Source organism: Gekko japonicus, unplaced genomic scaffold (assembly GCF_001447785.1).
Source record: "Gekko japonicus isolate JY-2015 unplaced genomic scaffold, Gekko_japonicus_V1.1 scaffold127, whole genome shotgun sequence".
Taxonomy (NCBI): Eukaryota; Metazoa; Chordata; class Lepidosauria; order Squamata; family Gekkonidae; genus Gekko; species Gekko japonicus.
In genome coordinates this window covers 93,328-111,792 of record NW_015170891.1, presented here as the reverse complement: position 1 = coordinate 111,792, position 18,465 = coordinate 93,328, and the positions used below count along the sequence as shown (strand labels likewise).

At 47.9% G+C, this 18,465-nt stretch overlaps 1 protein-coding gene across 1 annotated transcript in view; it reads right to left on the bottom strand.

Annotated features, from left to right (window-relative positions):
• Window positions 1-2,105: 2,105 nt before the first annotated feature.
• Window positions 2,106-18,465, bottom strand: part of LOC107116503 (protein spinster homolog 3-like) — a 62,813-nt gene continuing 46,453 nt past the window's right edge. Inside the window, exons 10-13 of the mRNA XM_015418412.1 lie at window positions 10,284-10,349; window positions 7,094-7,192; window positions 4,282-4,456; window positions 2,106-2,167 (exon numbers count right to left, since the gene is read on the bottom strand). Coding sequence (XP_015273898.1) covers window positions 2,106-2,167; window positions 4,282-4,456; window positions 7,094-7,192; window positions 10,284-10,349 — 402 coding nt within the window. The remainder of the gene's footprint in view (window positions 2,168-4,281; window positions 4,457-7,093; window positions 7,193-10,283; window positions 10,350-18,465) is intronic.

Genomic DNA, 18,465 nt, shown 5'->3' with positions numbered 1-18,465 from the left:
CATATCCAGAGTTAGTAAATCTCTGAAGATCAGGACTAGGTGGCAACATCAAGGAAGGCCTTTGATGGAGCATGCCAGTTTACTTCTCTTTCCTCTACTCCACATGGAGTTGACAAGGCAGGCTTGCCCTTGGCTGTCAACTCCCATTCAGTTACTATCCCACTGTCTGCCTTGCATGTTTTAAGAATGGGAGAAGAGCCTTGCTGGGTCAGATCACTGTGGTGTAGCGGTTACAGCAGGATCTGGGAAGCCCAAGTCTCAGTCTCCTGACGTATATTAGCCACAAGGTGTAGATAGGAACTCTCAGTCTGGGGCAAGGGATGCTCTGTATTCATGGTGCTTGGAGGAGGGCAACAGTGGGAGGGCTTCTAGTGTCCTGGCCCCACTGGTGGACCTCCTGATGGGACCTGGTATTTTTGGCCATGGTGTGACACAGAGTGTTGGACTGGATGGGCAACATTGATCCAACATTGGCTTCTCTTATGTTCTTACGTTCTTAAGCTAAGTGTGGACGGCCCTGGCTAGTGTTTGGAAGGGTGACCTCCAAGGAATACCAACAATGGCAAACCTTTTCTGAAATGGCTCTTGCCTTAAAAACAAGGCTAGCTCACCACCTACTGGTGTATAACACTAAAGAGCTAGAGCCTCTGGCTGCCAGACAATCTTAGGATCTCCTGGCTATTCTACACGCAATGCCATATGATAATTACTTAATTGTGTCCCTTTAAAGCCATCTAAAGTAACAGCACAAGTATATGTTGGCCATGAACTACGGCCCTGAGTACAGATGGTTTTGACAGGGGATGACACAGATTAATGGAGGAGAGAGGTCCTTCAGTAGCTCCTACTCATGAAGACTAAAGGCCGCAAACCTCTGAATGCCAGTGCTAGGAGGCATCATCAGGGAAGGCCATAGCCTGTCTGACCCGTTCTTGGCCTTCCAGTTTGGTGTAGTGGTTAAGTGCGCGGACTCAAATCTGGGAGAACCGGGTTTGATTCCCCACTCCTCCACTTGCACCTGCTGATGTGACCTTGTGTCAGTCACAAGCTCTGGCACAGCTGTCCTTGAAAAAGAGCAGTTTGTGTCAAGAGTTCTCTCAGCCCCACCCACCTCACAGGGCGTCTGTTGTGGGGAGGGGAAGGGAAAGGAGTTTGTAAGCCGCTCTGAGATTCCTCTGGGTAGTGAAGGGCGGGGTATAAATCCAATCTCTTCTCTTCTTCTTCTTGCAGGGCAAATGGTTGGCTGCAGTGTTCCCTCTAAGCTGAGTTAGTGTGAGCTAGCTCACACTTTTTTAGCCTCCAGCTCACACGTTTTTGTCTTCGCTCAGGGAGGATGGCTCCGTAGTGAACTAATTTCTGCAGTCGCCAAATTTGCTTGTTCAGAATGCCAGTAGCTCACAAAGTAGAATTTTTGCTCACAAGACTCCACAGCTTAGAGGGAGCATTGGACTTGACTGCTGTGTGAAACACAATGCCGGACTGTATGGACCACGAGTCTGATCCAGCAAAGCACCACTTATGGTCTTATGGTGAGACAGTATTAATAGCTCTCTCTTTTTGCTTAGAAAAAAGACAGCCAAGAAAGGAGGACACGGTAGAGGTTTATGAAAGGATGGACAGTGTGAAGTGAATGGTACCAGTGGTCTCTTTGGCACACTATTTGCTTCCTGGACTGGCCATCCAAGGGCTCCAGTTGTGGCCTCTCTCTGCCAGGCTACCTGAGATCTTTTTTTCAAGCCAGAGAAGCTCACAGTTGAATGTAGATCGTTCTCCTTGCAAAGTGTGAACTCCCCCACAGATTTACAGTCCCTGCAGAAGACGCCACCTTATCGTTTCAAGGGGACTTAGTTGAAAAATATAGTTTTCCACGGCTCGGTATCTTGTATGTGTGAATATCTTTCCTTGCTTTGGCAGCTCTCCATCCTGGGCTTCTGTAGGCACCAGATTCTTTGGCAAACTCCTCAGCCAGTTTGACAGACGCAGATGGCGGCTCGCTGCATGAGTCAGAGTGTATTTTAAATGCCACACAGACACGTCGGTGCTCAGACGGCTGTATGGGTCTTCAAGCATCTTCTCCCAGTTGGCAAGGGGAGAGGGCTGTTCTCCTACTCTGCAGGAAGTTCGTGCAGCTGCTTTTCATGCGAGAGGTAGCCTTTGTTCTCGATACCTGCAAACAGAGTCCCCCAGGTTAGAAAAGACTGGTAAAAAAGGGATCCGTCATGGCTATTTCTAAGAGTGGGTGCTGCTCTACACGGAAGCCTTCAAGGAAAGGCTGGTATAACCATTGGACTGGGATGCTTTAGAGCAGAGGTTCCCAAACTTATTTGGCCTGCCGCCCCCTTTTCAGAAAAAAAATTTACTCAGCGCCCCCCTGGAAATCTACCTTAAAGAAGTGGACAAAAAGATGCAGTGACAAATTTGCACACAGTAGCGAAAGATGTTCTAAGTAAAGAAAGATGTTGTCGGCCTGAAGCCAGAGGCCAGCAGCAGCTGCCACACAATAGCCCAGCAGCAACACCAGTCTTACAAGGGTGCACAGGCATTTGCAATTTGCAAATGCATGGCTGTGATTGGCTGTGGGGACCCTTCTCCACCTCCACCTCCCTCCCTGATCCCAGGGAAGACCAGGAGAAGGCAGGAAAAGGCTGCTTTAGATAGGTTCTGGATTCTTCTTTCTTTACGCTTCCACCGCCCCCTGATTTTTATTCAACACCCCCCCCCCAATTGCCCCCAAGGCTCCTACCCCCCACCTGGATCGTTCCAGCGCCTCCCAGGGGGTGGTATTGCCCACTTTGGGAACCAGTGCTTTAGAGTTTTAGATCAGGGTTTCCCTACACATTTGCTGTTCTTGGGCCCTTCCCTGGCTCTGTCCTTGGTCCTGTCCAGGAGGCTGACTTGGCGTAATCATTAGAATGTCAGACTACGGCCCATTCCGCATCTAGCATTCGCTCTGCATTTTCTCAACTGGGAGGAAGAAGTGCAGCTCAAAGCCACCTCCAGATACCTCGGGGCAACACTGTGCTGACTGCAAAGTCATCCCTGAACGGCCATAAATCCAAAGCAGCGTGCAGTGTGGAGGATTCAATAAAATCCGAAGGTCAAAGGAAGTGACAGCAGCATGCAATGCAGAGGGGAAAGTCTGTTCCAACGTGGGTTTCATAAAACAACGGAGGGAAAAGTCAATGCAGAATCAGCCTACGACTTGGGACAACCGAGTTTGAATCCCTCCTTTGCCATGCTGCTCGGGCCATTACCGTCTCTTATCCTACCCCATAAAGGTTTTGTTGTGAGGTTAAAGTGGACAATGAGAGAACGATTTGATGAATAATAGTAATTATCGTATGGCCAGTGGGTGAAGTACAGCCAGGAGCAGTGTTCCCTCTAAGCTGAGTTAGTGTGAGCTAGCTCACAGTTTTTTAGCCTCCAGCTCACACATTTTTGTCTCCGCTCAGGAAGGAGGGCTCCAGAGCAAACTAATTTATACAGTAGCCAAATCACTTGCTCACAGCCTTAATACTAGTAGCTCACAAAGTAGAATTTTTGCTCATAAGACTCAACAACTTAAAGGGAGCATTGGCCAGGAGATCAGAAAATTGTCCGGCAGCCTGAAACTCTACTTCTTTGTGTGGCGAGCTAGGTTTATTTTGGGGGCCGAGAGAACTGTGACTGACCCAAGGTCACCCAGCTGGCTTCACGTGGAGGAGTGGGGAATCGAACCCGGTTCTCCAGTTTAGAGTCTGCTGCTCTTAACCACGACACCAAATTGGCTCTTAACGATTTGATGAGCTGATTAGAATACAAAGCTGGATATAATTTTTTTTAAAGGAGCATTAGAAAAGAAACTGAAAATAAGAGGAATTGTCTCAGGCCCCGGAACATGAAAGTCCCCATGGTTCATTGAAGAAGAAGAAGAGATTGGATTTATACCCCGCCCTTCACTCGGGAGTCTCAGAGCGGCTTACAAACTCCTTTCCCTTCCCCTCCCCACAACAGACACCCTGTGAGGTGGGTGGGGCTGAGAGAGCTCTGACAGAAACTGCTCTTTTTCAAGGACAGCTGTGCCAGAGCTTGTGACTGACCCAAGGTCACATTAGCAGGTGCAAGTGGAGGAGTGGGGAATCAAACCCGGTTCTCCCAGATTAGAGTCCGCACACTTAACCACAACACCAAACTGGCATTGGGAGAGCCATGGCAGTAAAACCTATAGTAAGCGGGTCCAAAGTCTGTAGCACAGATGTACTTTTTCCACAAAGGGAAACAGAAGCAGAAAAAAGGAGTAACCTTGAACCGGCGTTGCAGCTTTCTTGCGGTCCTCTTCGATGCGGGAGGCCGTCAGGAGGAAGCAGCCTCCACCTAAGATGCTGACAAAGGCGCACAAGACAAAGCTGTACTGAAGGCTTCGGAAGGACCACAAGGCAGACCGCTGCGCCTGGTTCTTCTGGACTGCATCGGAGATCTGGAGATTAAAACAATTCACAGCCCTGTCAAGGCTCTCAGTCACAGGTGGACCAAAAGATGGGAGCTGGGCTGGAACCCAGTGATGAATGCTGCAGCCAGGCTGTTGATGGGTCTCTCTAGGAGGGACCATATTCAGCCTGTGCTGAAAGCGCTGCACTGGCTGCCAATAGCGTACCGGATCCGCTTCAAAGTGCTGATACCTATAAAGCCCTATATGGCCAGGGTCCAGCCTACCCGAAGAACCGCCTTACCCCACATGTTCCCCCAAGAGCGCTACGGTCGGGGGCCCAAAATTTATTGGTCATCCCGGGCCCTAAGGATGCCATATTAGCTGTGACCAGGGCTAGGGCTTTTTCGGTGGTGGCCCCTACCTGGTGGAACAAGCTCCCGGGGGAGATCCGGGCCCTGCAGGACCTTGCCCACTGAGCCCACTGGGGAGGGCGGGATACAAATGTAAAAATAAATAAATAAATAACCCTTGAGAGTCTACTGTGTTGCTGGAAAGCGGGAACCTCCAAAGGACTCAGTCACTTTACCAGCTACTTAGGTTGTGTGCGTGAAAAATGCCCTCGTGTCACAGCTGACTTAAGGTGACCCTGCAGGGTTTGCGAGGCAAGAGACTCACAGAGGTGCTTTGCCATTGGCTTCCTCTGCATGGCTTCCTGGATGGCCTCCCAAACCAAGCACTAACCAGGACCAGCCTTCTTTAATTTCCAAGATCCGACAATATCGGGCTAGCCTGGGCCACCCGGGTCAGGGCTGTGGACGCTAGTAGTCTTTAACCTTCCTGGACCTGGGACCAACGGAGCTGCAAGCACATGGCTGTCCAAGTCACATAACAGGAGGAGGAGGAGACACTGGTGACCTCATTGGTGTCCAGGTCAGTTCTGTAGGCAGTAAACAGTTTCCACTCTAGCCGGCACCCTTTTATGCTCCCCCCGCTCCTCCTCTTCCCACGAGGTGGCCGGGCAGTCCGGAATGGGGGGAATATTATTTATTTATTTATTTATTTATTTTATCGTCAAATTTATACCCCGCCCTCCCCGCAAAGCAGTCTCAGGGTGGCTTCCAATAACATAAACATGATAAAACCATACATAATACAAATTAAAACTTAACAGTTAAAAATAATACGTTACAAAGTGCTGGCGGCGATGAAAATGCAATCAGAAGGAATGCCTTCAGATGGATTTCCAGCTTCCAGCATAAAAGTGCTTAGATGTTATTCTGCTCATCAACTCTTATGGCAGCTGCTCGATTATGACTTTGTGGGCCGTGCACTGTGGCGGTGGCCCGTAATTATATGCCTGGCGGAAGAGCTCCATCTTACAGGCCCTGCGGAACTGTGAAAGGTCCCGCAGGGCCCTGATCTCCTCTGGGAGCTTGTTCCACCAGGCTGGGGCCACCACCGAAAAGGCCCCGGCCCTAGTAGCAGCTAGCCTAGCCTCCCTTGGGCCAGGGAGGGTCAACCGATTTTGAGACCCAGACTGTAGCGTTCTCTGGGGTATATACGGGGAAAGGTAGCCTCGTAGGTATGTTGGACCCCGGCCATATAGGGCTTTAAAGGAAAGAACCAGCACCTTGAAGCGGACTCGGTATGCTATTGGCAGCCAGTGCAGTGTCCTCAGCACAGGCTGGATGTGCTCCCATCTAGGGAGACCCATCAACAGCCCGGCTTTTAGTTCGCCATTTGGAGTTTTAATTGATCTACTGGTATGAATGTATTTATTTTTACAGTAATATTTTTATTCATTGTTGTACATCGCTAAGAGCCCTGCAGTAGCAGGGATGGGTGATTCAGAAATCATCATTATCATCATAAACCAAGATTGGAAATGGAAGCTGGGCATCAGGAGGAATACCACAGTGTGAAACAAGCCAAGTGTCAGGACCAGGGCTCTTTTTGTAGAAAAAGCCCAGCAGGAACTCATCAGCATATTAGGCCACACCCAACACCAGAAACCCATTAGCATATTATGCCACACCCCTACCAGCACAGCTCATTAGCACATTAGGACGCACCCCCACATTACCAGAAGTGTGGTCATCCAGCCACACCCACCGTTTGCTTGGTATTCTGTTTACCTTGTTTGTTGTCAAAACCCAGGGCCTGTTTTGTAGCAGGGACTCCTTTGCATGTTAGGCCACACACCCCTAATGTAGGCAATCCTAATGAGTTTCTGCTGTTGGGTGTGGCCTATTATGCTAATGAGTTCCTGCTGGGTGTGGCCAACTTGGGAGCCAGCCGGAACTCCGTTCCTGTGCGTTCCTGCCCAAAAATAGCCCTGGTCAGGACCATGGAGGAATCCTAGCCACGTCGCAGTGACCATATCTCAGCAACCTGCTACTCTGCATCTCTAGAGGGTCTCACCACCCAGCACGTGGGGCTCTGTGACCTAACTGAGAGGGTCCACGGGCTGAAGACCACTGATGTAGATGGGCCTTGGTTGGATTCAGGAAAGCCATTTGTGTATTGAGCCGTACTGTTTACAAAGCAGCAGTTGAAATAGCTGATAAAATCCAGCACATTGTATATCCATTCCCTGTGCAAGTCCCTATATTCTGGTTAAACTGAAGTGGCATTGCACAGTTCCCGCCTGATCTCGCCCAGAACTAGATCCCTCTCGAAACTCACAATGCCAATGAGATATGGGCTTCCAGCGTCCCCCAGCAAATGGCTGACACAAAGTTGCAGCGACATCGCTGTTGACTGGCGTTCGGGTTTCACCACATACTGTAAAAGTGTAAGACCGAAAATATCCTGAGGTTTGTTATGACACACATGCCCCCCCAACACACCCTGAGCAGCACATACATGGAAGATGAGGGTCTGACAGCATCAGTTGCAATTGCATTTGACACAAGCCCTGAACTGTTAGATTCACTGGTATAGTAAACCAGTAATCCCCATCTTATTTAGCAAAGTGCACAACAGACTACATACAGCAGAGCTTCTTGGTTCTGCATGTGCTAGCGAAGTTACAGAGATACACAGAGCCACTTGTCAGTTTCAAGACCAATAAAGAGTTCTTCATTTTACTGAAATCCATTCTAGATAGGATAGATGAGAGATAGGAATAGAATCTATTCTAACTACCTGGATGGATGCAGATCGAGATTGCATCCATGGTGCCATAGATGGAGAGTAAACATGCTCCTCCGTTGTGTGTGGGAGAGAAAGGGTAGGCAGAGGGAAGGAAGCAATTCCCTAAAACTATCAGTCTACATATCAAAGGGACAGAAGTAGAAGAGTAAACAGGAAGGAATGTTCATAGTTTGTCTATCTATCCGGATATCCATCCATCCATCCATCCATTCATCCATCCATCCATCTCTGTTGTAAGGCTAAGAGTGTCTGGTCTGAACGATCTTTGAACTAACTTTCTGCCCCCCAAGTTGCCATTTTGCTCTGTGTAACTCTGTAACAGCACATTCCACTCTTCCAACATGAATAAATCCTGAGCATTGGAAAACCCTTGGGATGAGGACCTCTGAGCCTTAATACTAGGAGATGACCCCTCTCTCTCCTGAGAAGCTAGCATCCATGTTCCCAGAGCTACATGATCGGAGGAGGGTAAGTCAGAGTGTCTGAAGCTGCCTGTGCTAAAAAGAATCCTTTCCACCAGATGGTGATCTTGCATCATTGTCCTGCCACTGCTGGCAGTGCACATGCAAAGGGGGGCAGCTGTCATGTTGCCCCTTACTCTCTGTGCATGTGGACTATCATCAAGATCACCTCAAGAGATAGCAGAAAAAACATATAGTGTCTGTAGAAGAGCTCATGACCCAGAAGGTGGAGCTCCACAGCCCACCTCAATGGTAGAGCGTCTGTTTGGCTTGCAGGAGGTTCCAGGTTCTATCCCTTGCATCCCCAGTTTAAAAATGCTCTGGTAGTAGGTGATGTGAAAGACCTCTGCCTGAGACTCTTGAAAGCCACTGCCAGTCTGACCTTGATAGGACCAATGGTCTGATTCAGTATAAATGTAAAGAAAACAGTTGTGAGAGTCTGACCCACAGATCAAGCAGTCAACAACACTTGCAAAGGAAATATTGTCTGTATATTATGGACAAAAGCACTACAACGCAATACAATAAACAAATTCCTTCAAATCATAAGAAAATCCTAGTGTAAAAATACATCATCAACGTCGTCTCCGAATTATATAACAACATTTCAAAAGTGGATCGTCCTCAGGAAATATTAGAGTAGTACAAAAGCTCTCTTGCTCATAAAGTGCTTTACAAAACGTCATGAAAGTTAATACATTCAGACAGGACGCTGATCTCAATAAGTGAGACGCCTGGGATCCATTAGAATCTTAGCAGCATATTTGAGCCTTAATACTTATTGAGATCAGCGTCCTATCTGAATGTATTATCTTTCATGACTTTTTGTAAAGCACTTTATGAGCAAGAGAGCTTTTGTACTACTCTAATATTTCCTGAGGACGATCCACTTTTGAAATGTTGTTATATAATTCGGAGACGACGTTGATGATGTATTTTTACACTAGGATTTTCTTATGATTTGAAGGAATTCGTTTATTGTATTGTGTTGTGGTGCTTTTGATCATAATATAGAGAAAGCATTTTCTTTGCAAGTCTTGTCAACTGCTTGATCTGTGGCTCAGACTCTCACGACTGTTTTCATGACATTTGTTCTCTGATCAGGTCATGACTGTCCACATTTGTCCTGATTCAGTATAAGGCAGCTTTGTGTGTTCACCTGAGGGTTCCAGCCAATAAATCTATCAGCAAAGTTTTTGACAGTGTTTTAATCGAGTGCTTTTAAGTCATGGATGTAATTTCAGAACACCTGTGTTGGAAAATGGTATATCAACTTTATAAATTAATAAAAATGAATATGTAGATATACCTACTGGCAGCACATTCCGCTCAGTCGTTCAGTTCCACCCAACCCGCCTCCCAGCTTCCTGTGGTCTGGCCAATGGGTGCAGAGGAGACAGGATTTTGTTTATTTAAATATGTGTGCCCTGCTTTTCTCCCCGATAGGGACCCAAAGCAACTTACAACATCATTTCTGCCCTCCCCCATATTATTTATTTTTATTTATTTTGGGATTTCTACCCTATCCAACCCTGTAGGCTTTATCCACTTAATACCATCCTGTGAGGCAGGTTAGCCTGAGAAAGAGAGAGACGGGCTCCATGATTTTCCCTAGCAAAGTAGGAATTCTAACCTGGGTCTTGCAGTTGAAGAGAAGAGATTGGATTTATACCCCGCCCTTCACTACCCAAGGGAGTCTCAGAGTGGCTTACAAACTTCTTTCCCTTCCCCTCCCCACAACAGACACCCTGTGAGGTCGGTGGGGCTGAGAGAGCTCTGACAGAAACTGTTCTTTTTCAAGAACAACTCTTATCAGAACTACGGCTTGCCCAAGGTCATCCAGCAGGTGCAAGTGGAGGAGAGGGGAATCAAACCTGGTTCTCCCAGATTAGAGTCTGCGCACTTAACCACTACACCGAACAGTTGAATTTGACACTCTAACCCCTACAACACACTAAGTCTCATGGCTGACAGTTTGGGTATAATCGACAAACCTGAGCAACTTGGGATCTATTTTTAATTTTAAAAAACCGATTTATTGAAATCCAAAATGTCACATTCGGGGCCAAGGTTTTGCTCTTTCATGTTAATCTGACAATGTTCAATCCTCCTTTCTGTTTCCTTGATATAACCTTAGTTCCTCTTGCCAAAGGGACCAAACAGATACTTCCTCTCATCTCTGAAGAATGGAAATCCAAGAATAGATGTCTTGAGTTAGCAGCGAAATCAATATGGCAGTGAAAAACAACTAAACTTACCAAGAGTATGTCAGTCACAATGGCCCAGTTTAAAGATAAAAGAAATTCTCCAAGGGCAATAAAAATCTGAAATGTTAAGAGAGAGAGAGAGAGAGAGAGAGAGAGAAAGAGCCTGTTACTATGCCATCGTGAGCTCACCAGGTAGAGGCACTGGAGAATAGCAAACAAACAGAGGGCAGCTGCTGCTCTCATTTGACATTTTTCTCCGGCGTTTCGGCCACTTTCCTTTGGATGCTGCCTGCTGGCTTCTTAATGCAGTTGGGTAGCTTGTATTATAGAACACAGATTTATCTACAAAATGGAGAATTGGCCCGGTTCACATAGAGCACGTGAATGAGAGGGACTCTAGGGGACTGTAGCAGCTGCAGGCTCCAACAGCCATTACAAGCACCTGGCTTCTTCTTCTCCTCCAAGCAACTAAAAGGACCAAAATGGTGCAGCCTTATTCTTTCTCCTCTGTACTGTGCTCTGCCAATTTATACATTATGGAATACACAGGTTGGGTCCAAGGGTCCCCCCCCCCCAATTATGTACTGATGGAGCTTGGGTCTCAGCAAAGGTTCCAAAGGCCTTCAAGACTATTGGTTGTATTGCCGGTAATGGCCAATCATGTTTGTTGCTTATTACCCAATAGCTGCACTGTTAATAGTTATATGTATATAGTTCATGCAAATGAACGATCGTAGCTGCTTACTTGGTATTGGTCGTTGTTTAAGGTGGGTGTGGTTTTTAGAAGTATAAATTGGCTCCTCTTGAGCCTGTGTCTTTGGTTCGGAAGTTCAATAAAGAAGCATGTTATTATGAAAAGAGTTGCCTCGTCTCAATACTTAATACCCTCCATGTCATTTCCTATGTGCAGGGTGCCTGGCTTGGACTGGAAATGTAGCACATATGGGCAAGAGAATCAGCCTACAACCCTGCAACTAAAGCCGCTTGGGAGGGGGCACATTATGAAGCCTATTGGGAAAACCTGCAAGTTTCTTCAGTAGGCCGAATACTGCCCTCCTGGGTCTATCTATTTCAGGTTGGGGGTCATGGCATGGTGCGGGAAGCTGGAACTCCTTTGTCACATGTGCTGCAGTTATGATTGGAACTGACAGCATGCAGAAATTGAGGAATTCACATCTGACTGTAACACAGGTGAAAAGTACTGAGTTCGATGCATGGAGAACTCGGACTATGACGTGCGTTCAGACACGTTTATTGTACTTCACAAGACTAACTAAAACGGCCCTGCAAGGCCAACTATATACACTCCCACCTGGCACCCCTATATTCCATTGGAGGGTTTGAATTTCCCGCCAAGGTTCTATTGGTGGGCTCGAGGTGGACTAGGATCCTAGGTCCCCTTTGTGTTTGGGGACCAAGCTCCTGCTTTAGCCGCGGACCTCTGGTGGCGGTCCGCATACACAGGGTTGTTGCCCTGGACCTATGGGGTCCATGAGCTCAATAATCTGCACATGCAAGAAGTTATCAGATGTTCCTGGAGGGGAAATATGAGAGGGACAGCGACTGATTTAAAACGTTAGCCCATCTTCCTCCCAGATAACTGCAACCCAAGGCAGGCAACAACAGTGAAATCATTTTTAAAAACACAATATAAAAAGCCCATAGAATTTAAAGAGCCAGCCAAAGGTCATTTTGATGTCAGGGGGTGTGGCCTTATGAACAACTTCTGGTGATGTCAGGGGGTGTGGCCTTATGAACAACTTCTGGTGATGTCAGGGGGTGTGGCCTTATGAACAACTTCTGGTGATGTCAGGGGGTGTGGCCTTATGAACAACTTCTGGTGATGTCAGGGGGTGTGGCCTTATGAACAACTTCTGGTGATGTCAGGGGGTGTGGCCTTATGAACAACTTCTGGTGATGTCAGGGGGTGTGGCCTTATGAACAACTTCTGGTGATGTCAGGGGGTGTGGCATATGCTAATGAGTTATGCTAATGAGTTCCCCTAGCTCTTTTTCTACGAAATGACCCCTGGAGCCAGCAGGAAAAAGATTAAAAAATAAACTTCAACCAAGATTGCTGTCTCTCAAAACACTCACAGAACAATCATTTGAAGGGGGTAAAATCTCCTCTAATCAGTTCTATTTTAGAAGCCCTCCTAAACCGTAAGAAAGATGATAGTCTAATTTCCTCTGGGAGGCTATTTCATAAAATGGGAGCCACCACAGAAAAAAGCCTGTGAAAAGAAGCAACGGAGCATACCCTTGAAAGGTCAGAACGATCTGAGGGCCTGTCCCTGGAAACAGATTTGCCAGGGAGACACCTAAGAAAGCGGGGACTGTCTACAGTAAATAAGGATTGTTGGAAGTATGAAAAAGGATAACATTTCAGGTGTCTATTCTGACCCACCTTTTACTGTTTAAGCTTCGCAAATATGCAGGTAGGCAAGTTCCAGTTGGTTATAATAAGTATCACAAGTACATGGCACCAGCCACAGGAATGAAGCAAGGAAATTTAAGATACGAGGGAGGGAAAAGCGCAAATGCTTTTCACTCCCCCCTCAGGCATCAGTCAGAGCGAAACACCGTTCCTCTTCCCTGATGCACATGTCTACACTTGCAACTGTATCAACTATTATCGAAGCCAAATAACGTGCTGGGCAAATACTTCTAAAGTTGTGATCTCCAGAGTGTCTGTCATGTCTTGAGATGTTCTGCACGGCGACATAAAATTCATTGCCTTTCCCTCTCCTTTAAATGAGATCCAACCCCACCACCCTGTCGCTTCTGTGCAGATTCCGTGAGTCTCTTTCCATGCAACGCAGTCTTCCAGGGAGCCCATGGGATGTGTTAAATAGTGGGTTCCATGGATGAGCAGACCACAAGCCTAGTGATCAGTTCTACTTTGGCTGCGGTCACACGCAACATTAGCCACGCAAGAGATACGGAAGACAAGCGGAGTTTCCAGTCGCGATCTCACCAGCACATCTGGGAAGCGTAGTGCTTCCGTGGCACAACTGAGGCTTCCTGCCGAAAAAGCGCAGCAAAAAACTAGTACCTTGGAGGTACTAGTTTCCAGAAACTGCGGGGCAAGGGCGGGCGTCTGATCGCGTTTCCGGTGGTATCCGGTGCCCGCCCATGTCCCCTTGCGGAAAAGGGTTTTTTTCCCCCCACGTCTCCGTGGATGCGCACACGCACCCAACGGAGCATGCGCATTCGTAGTGTACACAAAAAAAGAAAACCAGTTCGCCGCGCCGCGCGCTTCTTCATTGCGCGCAGGCGTGTGTTGTGATCGGCACCTCTCCCTTGCCATGGAACCTCCACAGTACCTCCACAGAACCTCCACAGTAGGTCTGATCGCTTTACTGCATGTTAGTTTGCCCCGGGGCAAACAGCCACACTTCTCCTCTGCAGTTTCCTGCCTGTGTGGCAGGGGCCTTTATTAGTGACTAAGAAAAAGGCCTGTTGTGGAAATAAATACAACGAGCTCTAGAAAGAGGCTCTGGGCGGGTGCCCCGGCCTTGGACACTCAGTGTCAATTTGCTGTGGCAACCTCAGCAGGGTATAATGACACTGAGTCCACCATTTTCTCCAGAGGAACTGATCTCTGCTACCTAAAGAACACTTGTAATTTTGAGTGATCTCTAGCCCTCACCTGGAGATTGGCAATGATGGTTCCCCAGAAGGGAATGGTTGGTTTGGAGGGTGGCTTGGAGGGTGGCTTTGTACCTGTCCGAGGTCCCATGCCTCCTGAAACCCCACCCTCTCTCCATCCCTCACATCTCCAGGAATTTCCCACCTGGAGTTGGCAACCCTATCTCCTTCCCAGCCAATCATCAACCTACCTTTATTTCTCCCTCACTCTTCAGCTTTCCACCCCCACACACCTGCAGCCTCTCCCATGCTCTGAAGCCCTGACTGCTACGTCACATTGGCTGTCATACGGGGGCCACCGCAGTAGCATATAAGGATACAGAGCTCACCATTTTCTCCAGGGGAACTGATCTCTGCCATCTGGAAAGCAGTTGTAATTCTGAGTGATCTCCAGCCCTCACCTGGAGATTGGACTCATTTTGCCTCAGAACAGCAAACTGTTTAGAATGTTGGAGGCAAAAGCCAATCAAGTCGCATATGCAAACGACCTCTGTGTTCCGAGGCAAAGGCCAATGAGGCTGCATATGCAAATAACCTCTGTGTTCTGACTGGCTATGGGGGGGAGAGGAACAGCAAACTGTTTAGAATGTTGGAGGCAAGACTCAAGCAATGCAGCCAGTGGATAGGGACAGATTATGAGTGACACACCAGGGCACCAACCAATTCCGGAGCGTGTGGAATGTTCTAGAGAAGTGCCACCACCATTCGGCTTTTATATATAAGGGAGATTTCAGCAAGCACAAGACAAGACTCTTGAGCCTCAGCTCTGTTAAATAGCATGCAGTTGCCACACCCAAACACACCCCACTCCCAGTGATAGGCTATTTACATAACATTACTACTAGATTGGTTACTTTCAGAATCCTGACAGGCTATTATTCTTGTGCTCCAAGCTCAGCCAGTCTCTGGGGTGATTCAATCAGGAATGATTCAATCCCAATACATCAGGATGGAAAGTTCAGTTCCGGGCCAGGCTGCAGCTGCTGACAGTGGGTTGCCAAGCCGACTTACCTACCCATCTATTCATGTTAAGGTTTTTCAGACATTACATGTGAGGGTATCCAACTGTGCACAGTTCAAGTGCACACTACCCACAATTTTCCCAATAAGCTTGGTGGCTATTTTGTCTGCACAGGGCACTGTGTGCGGCTTCAGTAAACATTACTTAGAACCAGGCTTTTGAATAGTGTGTACCGATGCTGAAATTACATGCAGTGCCCTATTCAGAATAAATTGCGACTGTGTGTGTTGGGAAGATACAGGTACCACGTGCTCCCGGTATGCATGGTTGGAGACCCCCAAGGGGAATGTCTGAAAAAGTCTTCTATCAAAGACATTTTTATCCCACCATCTCTTGCCCAGTTCTCCCCTCCTGAAGTCAAAGGGCCCAGAAGCCTTTGCGAATACATTTCACAGATGAACACAGATGTGTATGCCATCCCCTCATGCCCTCTACTATAACATATTGTTCATCACTCTCCACCGGGCACAGTATACTGGGTTGATGTCCTCTGTGAATATTCTCTATCTTCCATTGAGTTGAAAGCCAACAGGGAGGTGGTGCTTCCGAGGACAGAGAAAAACGGAATTGTTCTAGCATAGATTATCAAGATTTCAAATCAAGATTCAATGGCTGCCGTGCACGAAGAGGCAAGCTGCACACTACTGTAACGCTCTCTACATGGGGCTGCCTCTGTCGCAAATCTGGAAGCTGTAGCTGGTGCAGAATGCTGCGGCTAGGTTGTTGGTCAGCGCCCCTAGGTGGGAGCACACCCGACCTATGCTGAAAGCGCTGCACTGGCTCCCTATAGCATACCGGATTCGCTTCAAAGTGCTGGTGCTTACCTTTAAAGCCCTACATGGCCTGGGTCCGACATACCTGAGGGACCGCATTTCCCCACATATTCCCCAAAGAGCACTTTGGTCGGGGTCACAACACCGGCTGGTGATCCCGGGCATAGGCGTAATCTTCGTGGGGGCGGTGGGGCGTCAGCCCCCGCCGAAATTTTCAGGAAGGTACTCAGCCTCCCCCGGGGGCCACCCTTGCTCCTAGCACAGCAATGCCTCTGGCCCAGCCCCAGCCCCCTCCCCGGGAAATTGGAAAGTCTACACCCTTGATCCCGGGACCTAAGGAGGCCAAGCTTGTTGCAACAAGGGCCAGGTCCTTTTCAGTGGCGGCTCCTATCTAGTGGAACGAGGTCCCGGAGGAGATCAGGGCCCTGCGGGACATTTTGCAGTTCTGCAGGGCCTGTAAGACGGTGCTCTTCCGCCAGGCGTATGAGTAGGAGCTGCCACTGCCATTACCATCACTGTTCTCCAGAGAGTGTTACCACCAGAAGACTGTGTGACATCTAAGCAGGGCCCGAGTCTTCCCCTCTGCTATGCAAAATGTGGAGTTTTTTCTTTCCTCTCTCTCTCGCATCTGGATGGAAGTGAATTCGTAAATTGTTTTTATGCATTTTATATATTGTAATTTATATGCACTTTGTGCTCGTGTAAGCCGCCCTCAGCCCGCTTGCGGGAAGGGCGGGGTAAAAATGTAATGAAAATAAATAAATAAATAAATAAAACAAAACAAATATCCACTCCTCACTCAGAAATGTCACTTCTACAGACCCTGAAGAATGACAATATGATTGTACCTCACACATACTTTCAACAAAGTAGCCCGGACCCTGATAAGGACAGTGATTTACCAGTGTGGCTGAGTGATTAAGAGTTTCAGATTAGTATCTGGGACACCCGGATTTGAATCCCCAATCATGCCATGGAAACTCGCTGGGTTACCTTGGGCCAGTCACACTCTCTCCACTCTTTCAGTCTACCCTACCTTGCAGGGTTGTTGCAAGGATAATATGGAGGAGAGGAGAACAATGTAAGCCACTTTGGGAGCCCGTTGGGGAGAAAGGCAGTGAATTAAATAAATAAGTAAATAAATGACAGGAACCATTACCCCAAAACAGGTCCTGTCCCCCTAAATAGGGCAGCTGGAGCATATTCAGGGCCTTCCTGCATCAGAAAGGAAGTGGGATTTCCCTCACAACAGGCCTGTTCATGCCTGCTGCAAGCAATTTTTAAAGGACCCCGAATTTAACAGAATTCTGTGGTATTTTGTAAACGAGGCCCTCCAAATGCTTCTTTCCTGCCCACGAGGTGCCAACAGGAGGGATCTATCCCTCTCCCCCCCACAGGCAAGAGCTTCTGTTTTGAGAAGCCAGCGCCTCAGAAGGACTGTTTTGGCAGTAAGGCCTCAATTACTATAATTAACTCTTCCCGAAGACTGTTGCAGTTAATTCTGGCCACAAGAACATGCCAGTCTAATCGCAGCTGCTCAGGGAGGATTGCTGAGGGGGCAGTATGGAGTCTGGTTATCACGCTTTTCTCCTCAAAGCGAACCTGTGAGGTAGTTTAGGCTGAGAGTGAGAGAGAGTAACCCAAAGTCATCCACTGAGACTTGAACCTCAGTCTTCTCTGGGCGCAGTGCAATGCTGTCACCACTACACGACACTCTCGGCCTCTGTTGTCCTCCATCCACCACCGCAGCACAGAGTGGAGAAACCAGCAAGGGCAGAGATGGAAAAGACCAGGCCAAATTCTAGCAGGTAAAGATTTGTCCAGCGGGCTCAGAGTTGCATGTAGCGGCCTTGGTAGCTCTTGTGAAGGCAGAAATGTGAGATGCAAATTTTGGGTGTCGTCAGTCGCACGGCAAGCTTCCCGCAATTTGTTCCCACTGTAGATTTGATCAGGAATATTTTTTTCCCGGGGCTTCCGGTCGAGCTAAGATGGAGGACTGACGCACTTTCACTTTTGTGCGAAGTGGGCGACGGCCGCTTTCGACAGTTTGGGCAGTTATTAGCCCAACGCATCGCTCCCCAGCGAGGGGGGGGGACAAGCAGGCAGCAGCGCCTAAGAGGGAGTGTGAGATTGGCGTGATTCCGCTTCGGAAGAAGCGGAAACAGGCTTTGATCTCCTCCCGCGAAGAAGGCAAGTGCCAAGCAACTCTCCAGCGGCCATTCGAGCCGGGGTACCGGTTTAAATTCTCCATCAGCCGACCTCTTGAAGATGGGCAACAACAGTGAGTGAAAAGAAGCAATGCGAAACCCGTTTTGATCGTGTAGATAACAATAAACGCTCCGCTTACCTGAACTGTGATAAAAAACAAATTGAATTAAGCGGTTGAGCGGATAAAGAATAAATATTCCCAGAACTCTGATTCCGGTAAAGAAATAGTTGATTGAAGGCCATAAAACAGCAAAAAAGCATATTGTTTAACATTCCTGCGGTGAGGACGGAGATGTGTGCGCAGCAGAAAAACCGAAACTGACGAACAGTATCGCGGGAAGATATAGGTTGGTGTAACCAGCAAAGTGTTCCGAGTGGGTTGAACAGGAAGACGACATCCTAGAAGGGTAACAACCAACAGGAAGAAACTCGGACTTTTCAAGCTGCAGGACCGGATGTGAGTGTAAGCGAACAGACGGGACCTGCAGAATGGCAAACTGACCTACTCTATCCCTAATTACCATAGAGAAGTTGCGCCCGACATTTTGAGGAGGACTTCAACTTAAATTGATCTTTAAACA